This window comes from Phascolarctos cinereus, unplaced genomic scaffold (genome assembly GCF_003287225.1).
Source record: "Phascolarctos cinereus isolate Bilbo 61053 unplaced genomic scaffold, phaCin_HiC Scaffold_4;HRSCAF=312, whole genome shotgun sequence".
NCBI lineage: Eukaryota > Metazoa > Chordata > Mammalia > Diprotodontia > Phascolarctidae > Phascolarctos > Phascolarctos cinereus.
Genome location: NW_027555847.1, coordinates 20,281,176 through 20,297,840, shown reverse-complemented (window position 1 = coordinate 20,297,840; position 16,665 = coordinate 20,281,176). Strand labels below are relative to the sequence as shown.

Genomic DNA, 16,665 nt, shown 5'->3' with positions numbered 1-16,665 from the left:
CATCATGCAAACTGTCAGTAAAAGCATTGAGGAGTGAGCTGCAATGTGTGATTCACTCCTTTGTCTGATTTCTGTCACAAGCAGAAATGCCTTTAATTATTGAGGTGAATCTAAGGAATAATATAAGCAAAGAATTCAGAGAAACGTGAAGACTTGCATGAAGTGACAGAGTGAAGAAAGCAGAGGCAAGAGAACAATCTACACAGTGCCTTGTGTTACTTATTGTTACTTGTGTACATTTTATATGTTGCTTATGTTACAATAACACGAGCGGAGACGAAACTAATAAGCAACAGAAGTGGGGCCCAATAGAATGGTCAGTGGGATTATTAAAGTTGAAGCACAGAGCCTTTCGTTCTAAACTCCAGCACCTGAAAGTGACACGTGCAATCCTTCTAATGGGTGTTTGGTAACAGTACAGTTGCTTTATTAGGAGGTTTTCTTTAAATTGTGGGGCACATCTATGTTGAGTATATTTTTAAAGCTGCTTGTTGAGAAGTGTCAACTGTCAGGAGAAATATATACAGTTTTTAAAAACTGAAATGAAGAAACTATTGAGATGATTTTCTATTCATTAAAAATATGTATCCCTTTACGGTGTCAGTGTTAAGATTTTAACAAATGGAAATTGAAAAGTAAAGTTATATAAATTTTAGGTTGTTTTAGGTGTCAGTCTTGAGAGAAATATGAAATTTCACTTTTTCCTAGACTGTTTATTAAATAATAGAATAAAAGCTTATAGGAAGTTGGTAGTGGGCAAATGGCCCTCTGAAAAACTGATTTGGATTATAGATAATTCTTCCCTAAGAATAAAGAAAGCTTAAAAAAAAAAGAAGTTGGGGACCTTTAGATGTTCACACAAATAGTTCCTTGGCCACACTGTGTGACTACAAGCCCTAGAATACCCTGATTTCTGAAGAATCAAGGTGACCAGTGATTGAAAGAGAAATTGAGAGACTAATAGTGAAGGCAAGTAGATGTGAATATTTCTGATTATAAGGAAAAATATAGTCAGAAAAAGAGGGGAGCCTGTTGTGTAGTGAGAAGGATAAAAATTGGATCATTTGAGTTTTGCGCTGTTAGCCATGAAATGTAAAAAGACCTAGAGAAAAGCTTCCATTTTGTTGGATGGATAGTTTATGAGATCTCTTTAAGGACAAACAAGAATCAAACAGAATGGGAAGGCATGTATGGGTTTTGATCTGGGCTGTTGAAGGGGAAATACCTACATCACTTGGATCAGTGACTCATTAGAGTATCAGATGTCTGACAGCTAATGAATAGATGAACGCCCGTTTTCAGGTCTGATTTCGGGCTATATAGAACAATAGCTTAATAGTTTGTCTGGAGCAGAAAGGTGAGATAAGCACATTGCAGCAGCACTGCTCCTGAGTGCCCCAACAAAATGAAAATGTAATGGGGAAATATTAAACAAAATGAATAAAAATACAGTACAGTGTAGGCATGTTTTATTAAGTCAATATTCAGCCCACAAGGATTCTTAAGTACATTTTGTGGGCCTCATTTCTATTTGATTTTGACAGTCCTGGTCCAGGGCAAAGATTCTTGTAGAGAGCTTTGAACATGAAGCTAAAGTGTTTGGATTTTATCCTGTAGTAATCTGGGTCCATGAATTTGTTTTTTTAAAAATATTTTTGTAGTTACATTTCAGTGTAATTGATTTGCCTTGGAATCCCATATATTTTATTTGATATATTTAAAGATATCCTTAGGAAAGGTTCATAGGCTTCACCAGACTCTCATAACATAAAAAAGGTAAAGAACCCTTGGTCTAAAACAGAGGCATTAAACCTACTGCCTGCACTTTGATTTTTTTCAGATTGTAAGGTTTCTTGATAGGCATCCATGGAGCATCACTTGATGTTAAAAATATGATTTCATATGTTTGGGATCAGCTTGGGATCATTGAAAGTACTGTACCAATTTCCTCCATAGAGCAAAACTCCTGAGTTCAGCCCAATCAGAATGTTGAACAAAATAACTAAAAATATAATGTGACATAGATAGTGTTAATTTGTGGTTTTCTAAGTCAATATGGAATACATTTCTGTTTCAATTTAATATTTTTGGTCTAGAGGATTACTTTGTAGATAGATACTTGGTGCTTTAGGTGGATGAAGTGAAAAGAAAAAGAAGGTTGGATGAATAAGAACATTGCAAGTTGCTTTGAAGATGTAAAAATAGCAGAAAAACTTTATATATTTAAAAAAAATGTAGCAAAATGATATCCCACTTCATCTTCTCCCAAGACATATAGCCCTGAACTAAAACCTCTGTACTTCATGACACAAAGTGGCTTCAGCCTAACCCTTCTTCCTCTTGTGGACCTAACCTCTAATCAATGCTCCAGTCTGTGATTTTCCACTTGCAGATTGTAGCCTATCTATGTTTTCTCATTTGGTGTAACTCATGTCTCTGGGAAGAGTCTCACTAGTGTTCTATACATCTTCCACTAGATCTTTGACACCATGTGAATGAATGCCATTGAGGCACTGACTTTGCTCATTCTCTACGTGATTGACTCCCCTCTGCCCCTGTTTCTGATCCCAAATCTCCTGAATGAAATATTTTGCACTTCTTGCACATAGCTGATTGTTAATATGCCCTTCTGTTGCCCTTAGTGGCATCTATAACTTTGATTTTTTTTCAGATTGTGGGGTTTCTTGATAGTCATCTATGGAGCATCACCTGACATTAAAAATATGCTTTCATGTTCAAGATCAGCTTGATATCATCGAAAGTACTACTACTTCCCTCATTCAACCTAGCCTGTCCTCATCTTCCTACTCAGTTTCTGGACTTGGCTCATTGTTTATCTGTGCTGCCTGCGCAGCTCAACAAACAGCTGAACAATGGAGAAGCTATTTAAAAATTTCTATGGCAAACACTTTCCTCTTTTAATGATAATGGAATCATCAACACAGATGGACTCTAACATTGCAGTCTCTACTGCAGCATGAGGGACTAAAGTGGCCCTAGAGAAAGCAAAGTTGTGAAGAGCAGCCACATTAGATAGTGATGCCCGGGTGAGGTTTATCCTGAAGACAATTCAGTGATTGGAGACAACCCAGTGCAGAGGGCATGGTGTATACATTGCTTAGTGTATCTGAAAGAGGGGAAATACCAATTGCTTGGACAGTATCAAAGACTCAGTTCTTACTGAATAAGTAATCCAGAGAATATCAATAATTACATATCCATAGGACTACTTTTCTCTATAATTTTTAAAAAAATATTCTTATTGGTTTTTTGTTTTCATGTTACCTACATTTCTCAACAATGTATTGCTTCTTCTCACTGTCCCAGAAAGCCATCCCATATAAGAAAGAATTTTTTAAAAAGGAAGAAAATATCTCAGCAAAATCCAAATCCACTAATATTGAATAAGCTTGACTTGATATGCAATGGTTGACATGCGTGGTCCCACCCTGTAAAGAAGCAATGAGAGATCCCTTCCTATATTTCTTTTTTGGAGGTCAACTTTGGTATTATAATTTTGCAGCATTCCGTTTTGCTGTGTTGTCTTCCTGTTTAAATTTTTCTAGTCTCTGTATATGTTGTTTTCATAATTCTATTTACTTCACTTTGCATAATATAGAACTCCCGATGCTCTTCTATGTTCATTGTGGTCATCATTTCTCACAGTGCAATGACATTCTAGTTTGGTCATATATCACAAGTTTGTGTATTCTCTAGATGAAAATTTACTCTCCTCCCAGTTTTTTGCTATTATAAAAAGTGCTTTCCCCTTTTATATTTTGGTGTTTTGGGGGCCTTATGTCAGTGACCTCCTTGGGGCATATGCCTAGCAGCGGAATCTCTGGGTCATAGAGTATGCATACTTTCTTTTCATGATTCCAAAGGGCTTTCTAGAATGGTTACACTAATTAAAAAACAAAAACAAAAACAACCAGTCCCTTATTTTACCAGTCTTCCTGCAAGTCCTCCAACATTCATTATTCACATCTTTTTCATATTTTCCAATCTACTGGGAGTGAGATGAAACCTCAAAGTTATTTTGTTTTGTAATTAGTTATTTGAGTTAGTCTTTCATTTGGTTGTTAATAGTTTGCACTTCTGCTAGAATTTTTCACATCTTTTGACCACTTATCTTTTGAGGAATAGCTTTTGGTTTCAAATATCTTTGTTAGTTGCCAATATGTCTTAGTTATCAGATCTTTATTAGAGATATTTGCCACAAAGACTTTTTTCCCAGTTGATTACTTCCTTCTTATCCTAGTTGAATTAATTTTGTGCATGCAGAAACTTTTCACTTCCATGTAACTTTAAGATCTGTATGAGAATAAGATATATATATATATATATATATATATATATATATCTATCTCAAAGAAATGAGAGAAGGCTTTAAAAATAGTAATAGCAGATCACATCTTTATAGCCATACTGTTGATTCATTGGTGCAGAGATTAGAAGACTCATGATGTTTATTGTTGGCTGGTAAAGAGCAGTTGATTTAGTAGAGGGAAACACTCTACTTCAACAAGTAGCACATTTATTGCAGGTGCTTCCATTCCCACCATCCACACTACTCCTAACACCATCCAGCTTTTGCTGCTGGGACTTCTGCATCTCTCAAACCCACAGCAAATGGATGCTTCCGTCTCAATACTCATTTACCTGAGCTCAAGATAAAAAGACATAAAGAGATAGAGCTGGCTATGCGCCACAGCTCCCATGGCTGAGTGCAAGATAGGACAGCTAGGCACCCTTCCCCAAACTGGTTCTCAGGGAGGCAGCTCAAGGTAGCACCACGTCCTTGTAGCCTAAAAGGGAAGAGAGCAAATAGGGCAGGATGTCTATTTGACACTCATTCTATTTAGGCTCATTTGGTCTCCTTGTGACAGTTGGTTTATATCAGTTAAATTCCTATATATAAGTATTAAAATTGAAATTGATGTCTTATTCCATCCATATTCCATTTTCAGAATCTGTAACTTGTTTAAATAGATTACTTTGGAGTTGTTTTAATTGCATTCATTTAATAAGCCTCTATTAAGTGCCTCCTAAGTTCCAGGCACTATTAGGCCCTGGGGATCCAAATATAAATATGAGACAATCTCTGCCCTCAAGGAGCTTATAGTCTACTGGGGGATATAGCATGTTCACAGAAAAGTACATATAGGACACATGCACAGTAAATAACACAGTTTTTGATGAGGGAGGATGACTAACAGTTGGGGGAATCAGAAAAGATCTTTTGAGAGGCAATATGGGAAAAGCAGATGGTATGGGAAACAGCAAACAGGCTGGGTTGGCTAGGATGTAGGGTTTATGAAAGAGCATAATATGTAATCAGCCTGGAAAGATAGACTGGAGCTAGGTTCTGAAGGGCTTTAAATGCCAAATAGAATTGCCTAGCTTTTTCTCCTTTTTATTCTTCTAGTTCTGCATTCATTTTGATCTTTGCCCTAACAAAGATCACTCAGCTAATTGTACTTAGCTGATTTAGGAATGATTTTCACATCAATAAAAAGTTGCTTACTGTCTGTTAAAAGATAATCAGTTTTGTTTTTGAGATATTGTTCAATAATCTCCATGTCCAGCACCTTCTGATTCTTTTCTTAAATGAAGTGTTCGTGTATGTATGAGGCATGGGGCTTCTGTGGCTTTAACCTCTCTTTACTTACTCTCCCAAGCTATATTTTTCTTCATTTCCCCCATTCCCTCCTTTGCAATGAAATTACCGAGTATTGGAATAATTTGAGGGGTCTTTCTCTCCTTTTTCTTCAACAAATGATGTATAAACTAAAATTGTTTTCATGGTGGTCTTTTTGTAAATATTTATCACAAGCACCACAATGCCAGCTGACCAAATATACCATTACATTTTATTTCTTGGTGCATTTGAATGAATGATCAACCAATTTCTTTAATTTCCTCATTTGTCTCTCTAAGGGTGACCTGGGAGCCAGCCTTCCATTTAGCTGCAATGTCTTTCTGTCTTTAGGTTTCATTTATAGTGAGAGAGTCAATAGTGGTATAATTCAGTTACCCTTATATTAAGGTTCTTAACCTTTTTTTGCATTGTGGTTATGGGTGGTCTGGTGAGGTCTTTGGATAGCCTTCAGGATGTTTTTAAAAGTGTAAAATAAAATACATAGAATTACAAAGGAAGCTAATTAGATTGAAATACAACTATTGACTATTTTAAAAAGTAAGTTCATGGACTCTAGGTTAAGAATCCTTGCAGTCTCATAACAATGTCATTGGACAAAGACCTCACATTTGAAGAACCAATGGCTTGGTTAATATTTTTAGATGACTTAAAAACTGTGATTCTACATATTCTCTGCTACTCTGTCTTTGCAGAAGGGGAAGGGGGCCACTGGAGGAGTGAGGACTGTTTAATATTACTCATTGTTTCACGAGGTGCCATAGCCAAAGAGTTTCTCACTAAGTGGTCAGTCTCCTGGTGGTGAGCCTCTCTGGATGGAGGCTGGTTGACAGGAAGTAGGCTCGGTCTGTTATGGAGAGGGTACTTGGAGCCTCGCCCTCAGAGTAGAGCCTGCCAGGGCTTCTGCTTGCTGGCCTTTGGGAATCTGTAGTCACCTTCAGGCTGCAGTGAGGGATCAAAGAAGGGCTTTGGGAAGGGCCAATTTGAAAGGAAGTTATACATTAATTTTCAGATTTAAGGGAGGTCAGCACTTGATGATTTAGAATTAATCTTTTTCCAGTTGTTTTTTCCGTTCTTTCAATTGTAGCATTACTTTCTTCAGGATGGCTGAGTAAAGAAGGAATGAAGCTTGAATGAGTCAATTGGATGTTTGTTAGCTTCACTAACGTAGACTCACAGAATCTCACAATTGGAAGTGACCTTACCAGAAGCCATCTGGTTCAGTTTTACCAAAACAAGGTTCCAGTCTAATAATGTACTTAATAAGTGGTGAACTGCTCTTTGTTTTAAGACCTTTGGTGAGCAGAGCCCACTGCCTCAGGAGCAGCACGGGCCAAATATGGACGATTCTCATCCAGAGAAATTGTCTCCTTGTCTTACTCCAAAGTCTGCTTCACTTCAACTTCCCTCTAGCGTTCCTAGCTTATCACTTCTATGACCAGGCAGAATAAGTCTAATCAGTTTGCCACGTGACAGCCTTTGAAAGTCCTAAAGGTGTATTTCTTTCTCTTCTCTCCCCCTCTTTTCTTTTCTAAGCTGATCATCTCCAGCTCTCTTGATCAATCCTCGTGTGCTACCTGCAGGCCCTTCACCATCCTGAGTACTGTCTTCTGGACATATTATCAGTGTGTCTTCTCATATGTGGCATTCCAAACTGTGTGAGAGAGGTCAAATGTAATCTGACCAGAGCACAACTCCATCTCCTTCCTCCTGTTCACCATGTTTCTCCAAATGTAGCCTCAGATTGCATTAGCTTTTTTAGCTACCATAACCCAAGGTTAATTTATTTTGGCATTGTAGCCCAAATCTTTTTTCAGATGAACTGTTGTCTAGTTTCTTATAGTTGTGAAATTGATTGTTTTGAACCCAAGTAGAAGACAGTAGTTATCACTATGATATCCATCTTCTTTGATTCCTCAATGTTCTATCCTATCAAAATCCTTTTGTATTTTGTCATCTAGCTTGTCAGCCAGTCTTTCTAGCTTTGTATTATCTGAAAATCTGTTAAACACGTTATCTGTGAATTTTGTCTAAGTCACTGATAAAAATTCTAAACTGTTGAATGCCTAGAACAGATCCTTGGGGCACTCCACTGGAAATCTCTTTCCTAGCTTATACAGAACCATTAATGAGGACTCTTTGGGCCCAGCCACTCAGCCAGTTTTAAAGCCCTCAGCTTAATTGTAAGTGTCCCACCATACAAGTCTCTATCTCATCCTCAAAATAGTATCAGAGGTTAGGGGTTTTATCAAATTCTTGGCTAAAATCTAAGCAGGTGATAGATATTAGATGGCTAGATATGTCTATATTTGTATAGGTATACATGTGTTAATATACATATACATACACATATACATATATAATGTGTGTGGTTATGTAAATGTGTGTGTACATAGAGATGTATATATATTTATATGTGATATAAATAAATATATATAAAGATAAAGGGGTACCAGAGATGACATTCTATTCTCCAGGCTATTAAGAAAAATGAACCATTTTGTTATAATACAGAAAGACTTCAGTAAAAAACAAAGAAGAAATTGGACCTGGAAAGGCAAAAGAACAAAACCACAGAGAAAAAGAAGAATCACAGAAAATCTGGAGCTAAGTAATAAAGATGAGGTTTATCCTGAAGAGAAGGGAGAAGGACAGTCTGAGAGGGAAGTGATCGAGTGAACTCCAGGGAATGCTCGTGTGGAGCCACCCACACATGGTGAGGGGTCAGCCGGCAGGGTCAGGAAGAGGCGAAGAGTCAGGGCTGGGACGGTCTCCATCGATGCAGTTATTTCCTGAACTGACATTAACAAGAGGGGTCTGCTACCTTTCAGGGACCTGTATCAAGGATGTGTGTGATAAAGAACCTCCCACGGCTCGTCAGGACTGGGAACTACCTGCTACCTTTGGTGCCCTGCGAAGGCCACTTATATAGAGATAGATAATGCTTTGTATAGGTGTGAGGTTATAGATACATAAATATCTCTCTTATATATGTGTGTATGGAATGTACAGATGTGTATATAAATATATGTGTATAGCATTGTTTTCTAATCTAGTAACTATCAAAATGGAAATTGCATTTGTCTGGCATGACCTCTTCATGAAGCCATCGAGGTGTTTTGTGATCCTGACTTTCTGTTCTAGATGATTAGTAACCGTTCCCTTAATAATAGATCTGAGAATATTGGGTAGAAATTCAAATTAAAGCCACTAGCATGGTTTTTAGGTATGATTCTATTCTATTTTAAAAACAATTGGGACAGCATTCCCCCTTTGTCTTAGAAACCCCTGTTAGGTACATTCATCTCTAGCTAAGAGCTTGCCTTTCCTATATTTTAAGTTGTTCTCTAGAATCCAAAATGAATTCTTAGAAACCATCATGTTAACCAGCTGCTGTTTACTTGCTACACCTTCCTCTGAAGTCCTTGCCTTTGCTTGATAGGAGTGGTGAAAATACTCTCTGCGGCCCTGCTTTCTGTAGCTTCGTAATTCTGAACAGTGCTTCCAGGACCCTTTCTGGTAGCAGTGGCCTTTGTGGGGCACCAAAGGTAGCAGGTAGTCCCCAGTCCTGACGAGTCATGGGAGGTTCTTTATCACACACATCCTCAATACATGTCCCTGAAAGGTAGCAGACCCCTCTTATTAATGTAAGTTCGGGAAATACCTGCCTCGATGGAGAACGTCCCAGCCCCAACTCTTCACCTCTTCTCTAACCCTGATGGCTGAGCCCTCACCTGCCAGCCCTCACCATGTGCAGGTGGCTCCATGTCAGCATTCCCAGACTGTCCTTCTCCCTTCTCTTCAAGATAAACCTTCTCTTTATTACTTAGCTCCAGATTTTCTGTGGTTCTTCTTTTTCTCTGTGGTCTTGTTTTTCTGCCCTCCAGATTCCCTTTGGCCTTTCTAGGTCCTATTGCTTTTTCGCTTTTACACTGAAGCCTTTCTATATTATAATGAAAAGGTTCATTTTTCTTGATAACCTGCAGAATGGAATACCATCCCTTTATCTTCTCTTCTGGAAGAGTACAAGTTTTACAGAACAAATCATTTTATGAAGGAGGTTTGTTCTGTGAAGTTTGGATTCAGTCAAGGTCCACATGTGGCCTCAAGGCCACAGGTTCCCCACCTCTGGCCTAGACTTTGAGCAGGGATGACTTATTTTGCTGTAGAAAACCCAATAATCTCAGACTCTTTGTGGCTCACTACAAACTTTTCTCTGCTCTCCTTACATGCTGGAAGTGAGACTCTCCATCCTTTTGTCTTTCTTGCTAGTGGCTCTTGGGGCCAGCTCCCTTTTAGAATTGCCATTGCCAGCTACCTGTGACAATGTGGGAGGGAGGACATCCTTCAACTCAGAAATTCTCACTTCCCTTCCTTTGCAGCCTGACAGATAGACTCTGTTTCCTTGTCATTTAAAGTTGAATGGGCAAAAAAAGATGAAATTAATGGCTTAAAATGAGGTCTAGAAAATTACCTGTAGGTTTCTTTTGTCCCTATTCTCTACTCCCACAGACCATAATTTCTGATAGCTAAGTCTAAAATTCAAGTGAGAGAAGACGTAACAAAAGAGCTCATTTAAAAGGCCATTTCTTATGGAAGACTTTAAATTTCACTATAAAGCTTTCCTAGCAGGGGCACGTTGGTCTTTATTTTTAGCACATATGCTAGAAGCTTACTTTCTGTTCTTAATGTCAGGATTCCGTATAAGGCTTTGAGAGCTATATAGCGGTATCATTTATAATTTCAGTAATGCTGTTTGGGAGAAAAAGTAAAAAACTTCTTTTGTGACTTACGTAAATAATTCGTAAATAACACTCCTGTTTGATTTATATCCACGATTAGCCATTTTCAATGAGCACCTATTACCATCTAGAAAGTTTACTACGTGGTCCTAAGTGCATTTTTATTTTCAGTGTACACGTGTGATGTGGACCCCGCCTCTCCGTGAAAGTTTCTCATACCCATTCCTTGTACTCCAAATGTTGCTTGTGACTCATATTCTCAGGTAATGTTGATTTATCCTTGATTATTTGCATTGACTAATTCAAAATTTTATTTAGTAAGCGTGTGTGAGAAACAAATCAGGTTCTTTTTGTCTGTATTCATTTATTTGTTAAGCATTTATTAGAGACCTCTTAGGGACTCTATTAGCTCCTGGACATAGAAAGAAAAAAACAAAATAGTCTATGCCCTTAAGGAGCTTACTTTCTACTGTGCTACCATAGCACACACACAGAGAAGTCAATGAAAAGCCACATACAAGGTAACTTTGGTGGCAGACGGGAATGGGACCAATGACTGTGTTTCAGGAAAGACCTTAAGGAGAAGGACCTTCAAGGCAAGCCTGTGAGAGTTGGAGGTGAAGACGGGAAAGCATTGCAAGCAAGGGGGACAGCTGGTACCACGGCATGGAATTGGGGAGGGGGCAGGATTTGTATGTGGGAAACAGCAGCTTGACCGTTCTGAAACATAGAGGTGGTGCAGTGTAAGATAAATCAGGAAGGTGAGCTGGCACCAGTTTATGTGGGGCTTCAGAAGTCAGAAAGAGGAGTGTGTGGTTTTATCCTAACAGCAATAGGGAGTCACTGAAGCTTCTTCAGGGACAAGATGGAGGCAGTTAGATAAAGAATATCCCTTTGGCAGCTGTGTAGAGGATGTGTTCACAAAGGGAAGTCTGGCTGCAGGAAGACCAATTTTCAAAGCTATTTATTTTTGAACTAAATTGAATACTTCAGATGGGTGGTAATGATGGCCTAGACAAGGGTTATTGGCTATGGGAAGGAGGTAGATATAAATATATAGAAGTAGAATTGGTAAGGCCTGGCAATTGAATGGATATGGGCATGGGCAATGAAGGAGAGAGAAATATCTCTGGGCTCTTGGGTAATTGGAAGGATTATTCTAGACCTTGAGTAAAGTAGCAGAATTAGAAAAAGTGTTGGAATTAGTGAGAAAGATAATGAGTTTCATTTTGTTTATGTTGAGTTTGATATCCATATAGGTAATTGGTAACATGGAACTTGAACTCAGGAGACAGATGAGGCCTGGATAAATGGGTAGATTTGGGAATCATATGCTTAAAGATGATAATTAAACCCATGCCAGCTTCTACCACTGATGAGTTCCTCCCAGGGCCTCCAATTTGGGGAAGGGCCCAGGCTGGTTGACCTTCATTCCCCTCTAGTCTATGCTTCTGACTTTCCAGACTTTGCTACCATGCCTCAACTGTGATTTCCTCCTAGAAACTTTCCTTGTTGCCTGTAGCCTTCTTATCCCAGAACATCTCCCCACAGTGACAGCCTCCTTATTCCATTGGTGAGTTCCTCCTAAGATGTCTAGTAGTGTCAGTCAGGTAAAGTAGGATTGCCTTCATGCAACGAGAACCCAGCTGAGATATATGTTGAAGTCCTTTAGAAGGGGATTAGAGGTTGGGTTGGAGATTATGACTGATCCAGGCACTGGACATATTGAAAACAGAGAGAGAATGTCCAGGTGGTTTTTAGATAATCGCTACCAAAACCTGGATTGGATGATAAACTTGGATTGCATGAACCTTTAAGGAAGAGAGGTTGGTGGCAGTAATAAGAGTATGGAAATGGTGATAGAGAGCAAGGGTATTCTGGCTCATCTACCACTGGCATTGAGTTGGGAGGTTTGAGAGAAAATGTACCTAGGACGGGCCGTGGCGGTTGGGGATGCAATGTTGTTAAGAAGGAGCCCCATATTCATGAGTTTCAGAAGACGGAAGGAGCTAAAGAGGAAGTGGTAGAAGGTGAGGAAGTTTGTTAGTGACGGTGTAGATGTAGCAGAGAGCCTGGTGGCAGAGGCTGGTTCCCCTGGAGTGAGGTGGCAGTGGGGATAGGATTGTGGTTGATGGGAGTGAGGGATAGACAGCTGGAGTTTTGTCTTCAGCAATTGGGGGTTCACCATTACAGGGATGCAGGAGGGGAGCGCTTTCTGCTGATCTGTTTCCGTGAGTGCACCCTGCATCTCCTCTTGTGCCTCATCACTTGGTCCTTTGGACTCCTGTCTCTGTCATTCATTTGGCTTTGAACATGTGCTTCCTCACGCTTATTTTTTTATATATACACATCCAGCCTCTTTGTCCAAATTGCAGTGGAGGGCAGAAACTGAGTCTTACACCGCTTTTTGCCATGTGCAGTTGGTTGACAATTTTTTGGGATGATTGACAACAAAATGTTGCCTTCGGGGCTCTCTTCCAACAAGATACCCACCATCTAAAATCCCACATCCCTCTTAGTTCTGGTGCCTTCCCACTGCTGCTTCCAGTTTATCCTGTACATAGCTTGTTTGTACATAGTTATCTCCCCGATTAGATTGAGTTCCTTGACGGCAGAGGCATCTTTTTTGCCTTTCTTTGTGTCCTTAGCACTTAACACAGTGCCTGGCACAAATTAAGTGCTTAATGAATGTTTATTGATTAATAGACATCTGTACATCAAAATCACTCGCGATTTCTTAAAAGATAATGAGTGAATTAAAGTAATTTGTTAAATGCTTATTAGGGTCAAATATTATGTTAAGCATAGGAGAAACAAATAGAAAAAGCAAGAGTCCCTGCTCTCAGGAAGCTCACACTTTTTCTTAGAGGAGAATAAGACCTGTATGAAAATCCACCTGCAGGTGGATGGCAAGGCCAATTTTACACCAATACGTCTGGTGGCAGGGCCCAGAGTGCCTAGTGACGGGCCATGTCATAAGTCCTGTTGGCCTTTCATCTGACCAAAGGGATTAGAGTCAGTGACTCCCAGCTGTTCCAAGAGATGTGAGCTGTGCAGCGGCTATCAGCATCACCAGTCTTCACTGGCATTGGACTCCGGAGGTCCAATTTAGAATCTAAGTTGAAGGTTGTCTGTGGATGGTGAGGTCCTCCAGGTCCTCCTGTGTGAAGACGGCATTTTATAGATTACATGGAAGCCGAGAACATTCACCTGGAAGAGATCCCTAACTGCTCAAAAAGATGTGGTCTGTCCCCTCACCCAGGAAAAGCCAAGTAGGTGAAAAATGTTCATTGCCAAGATTATGATGTAGAGCTGGATGAACAGCCTATTGAGTTTGTCCATCAGTATGTTTATCTAGGGTAGACGTATATACATGGATGAGTTGAACCCACAGTTAAACAGGAAGAGAAAAAAATGGGCTAGATTGCTCTTCAGAGCTTGCAGAGTTCCTTTAATGACTCCAGACTTCTCCCAGAAATACAGAACCATCTTTTAAATACTATTATTCTGCTCATGTTATTTTGTGGCTAGGAGACATGTAACAAAACAGTTTCTGGAGAACTGAAAATTAATATCTCACAAGGGGCAATGGAAAGGTGTGTTAAGTGTTAGCAGGTTGCAACATAAAATGAATGAGGAATATCAGAGAGTAGGAGTAAAGGGTATAATCAAGAAAATGTGTAATAGAATAAGAAGATGGGCTGGTCATGCTGTAAGGATTAGGGACGAGAGGTAAACCACCCAAACGTTCCACTAGTCTCTTCTCAATGTCAGGAGAAAGTCAGAAATCCTCCAACATGTTGGGTGGGTCCTCTTTGAGGAACTTGTCAGAGGACACTATGAACATCCTTGGCCATAGGATGGGCAGTCATGGATAAGTTGTAACTTTGGAGGAAGTATCCAAACCTGTAAGACCATAGGACCATTTGAATATTTGAGATAGTAAATCCAGTAAAATATGAAGTTAAGTTATTTATATTTCACCTTCTTAAAATAGTCCAAGTTCTTTTATTATGTTACTGGGAATTATAATTGGATAATTCATAATCGTGGGCAGCTAGGTGGTGTAGTAGATAGAGCATGGGGCTGGGAGTTCAAATCTGGCATCAGCTACTTAGCAGCTGTGTGACCCTGGGCAAGTCACTTAACCTTATTTGCTTCAGTTTCCTCATCTGTAAAATGAACTGGAGAAGGATGTGACAAATCACTGCAGTACCTTTGCCAAGAAAACTCCAGATGGAGTCACAAAGAGTCAGACGTGACTGAAATGACCAAACAACAGAGGGCTGGGCCCGGCACCAGGAAGGCTCACCTTCCTGAGTTCAAATGTAGCCTCAGACGCTTACTAGCTGTGTGACCCTGGGCACTTAACCTCCATTTGCTTCAGTTTCCATATCTGTAAAATGAACTAGAAAAGGGAATGGCAAACCATTCCGGTGTTTCTGCCAAGAAAACCTCACACGGGGTCACGGAGAGTCGGACCCAACTGAAATGGCTCCACGATAGCGGCCAAGTTCCTGGTTGCACTTGTGTTCCATTGATGCGTCCGGTTTAAAATGGGACTGGCCGAAAGTGCTTTTTGGGCTCGTTGTGTCTGCTCTGTGGTTTAGTTTTTGGGGGGGGGGCAAGGGAGTTGATTCTTTCTGCTTTTGCAGTAGTCTGGATTGATGTGTTCTGTAATTAAACTTACACACATTTTGTCTGTTCTAGGGCTACACATGTCTACAGAGGAAGCTTGGCTGCGCTCTGCGTCTCAAATGTCTTCTTTATGCTTCCTTGGCAGTTCGCTCAGTTTGTCCTTCTCACTCAGGTATGCAGATTTAAAAAAAAAAATTACAGATTGTCTGCATTTGTTTGGCTTTGTCATCTTAGTTATCATAAATTACAGTTTAATTTTTCATGATCTAGATACTAAAGAAAAATCAGACCATACTTTGAGACACAGATGGCTAATGATCTGTCGTTTCATTGGACGAGATGGTTTCTGAGGCTCCTGCCTGCTCCGAGTCTGAGCTGGTTTGGGTTCTCCTCCAGCAGTGGAGCTCGCAGCCCTCCCCAGCTTCTCCCCTGGAGCTCTTCCTGTCCCTGCCCTTCCGTCGGTCTTCCATGGAGGACATGCCAAACAGTCAGGTTCCTTCTAAGGTTTCGAGAATGGCAGTGTAGTGTTTCTGCTCTCCAGCTAGTCGTATTTTCTCATTCTTACCATATGATTGGCTTCCTTTTTTGATCAGAATCATCTGAGCCGGGGGCATCATTCTTGGGAATATTCTGCAGCCATCCTAGATCTGCCCCATATCTTTCTGTTGTCCTTAGATTCGGCGTTGCGTGACTGGTTGCTGTAGAGCAGGACTGGAAGAATGGCCTTCATCACATGCATTTTTTTAAGAGTAAACATCTGGGAATTGTTGAGGGCCTTGCATAGTTTCCCAAATGGCTACACAACCATCTGTGTGTTCTGTTTAATCGGGGCCCACCGTACTGGGTCCAGACCCAGTATTCATGGACCTACCATTTCACTGCATGTCAATGTCTGGCCAAATTTTTTTTTTTAATCCATAAGCTTTTTTTCAGGGTTGACGAATTGCTTTCATTTTACTATGGGTTTTATTGATGAGATTTTGTGGAGGCCAGTTCATTTAATAGAGTATCAACACATGGCATGTATTTAGGAAATATTTTTGGAATAAATATTACTTAGACATAAAATGCTCTAACCTGGCTAGTTCTCTCTCCAGAAGCCTGTGGACTCACTCACTCAGGTGGTATGCAGAGAATACTTGGTGTTTTTTTTTCTTTTTTTTTTTTTTGCTTTTAGGCAATTGGGGTTAAGCGACTTGCCCAGGGTCACACAGCTAGTACGTGTCAAGCGTTTGGTCTGAGGTCGGATTTGAACTCAGGTCCTCCCGACTTCAGGGCTGGTGCTGTATCCACTGCGCCACCTAGCTGCCCTGAGAATACTTGGTTTGAAGTTAGTGGGCCCATCATGCCTTGACTCGACTGCTTACTGTCACTGTCCCCCTGACCAGGTCATTTACCCTTTTTGAGCCTCAGTTTCTTTCTGTGTAAAACGGAGATTACGTATTTAATTCATCATCTAAGGTACTAGGCAGTATGCTGATTATATCCTCTACAAGTCTGTGTCATTCAATCTTATCTGCATCAAGGCAGTCATTTTGCCTCTGCATGATGGGCTTGTTGTCCCACTTCCCACGGGAGCTTCTCCTGCAGCCTCTCAGTTCCTCCAGTCTTCTCTGCTGAGGACCT

General features: G+C 40.1%; 1 protein-coding gene across 1 annotated transcript in view; it reads left to right on the top strand.

The window, feature by feature from the left end:
• The window catches only part of LOC110195965 (dpy-19 like C-mannosyltransferase 1), a 118,554-nt gene that overhangs the window by 63,302 nt on the left and 38,587 nt on the right, over positions 1–16,665 (top strand). Inside the window, exons 8-9 of the mRNA XM_020968925.2 lie at positions 10,573–10,664; positions 15,112–15,211. Coding sequence (XP_020824584.1) covers positions 10,573–10,664; positions 15,112–15,211 — 192 coding nt within the window. The remainder of the gene's footprint in view (positions 1–10,572; positions 10,665–15,111; positions 15,212–16,665) is intronic.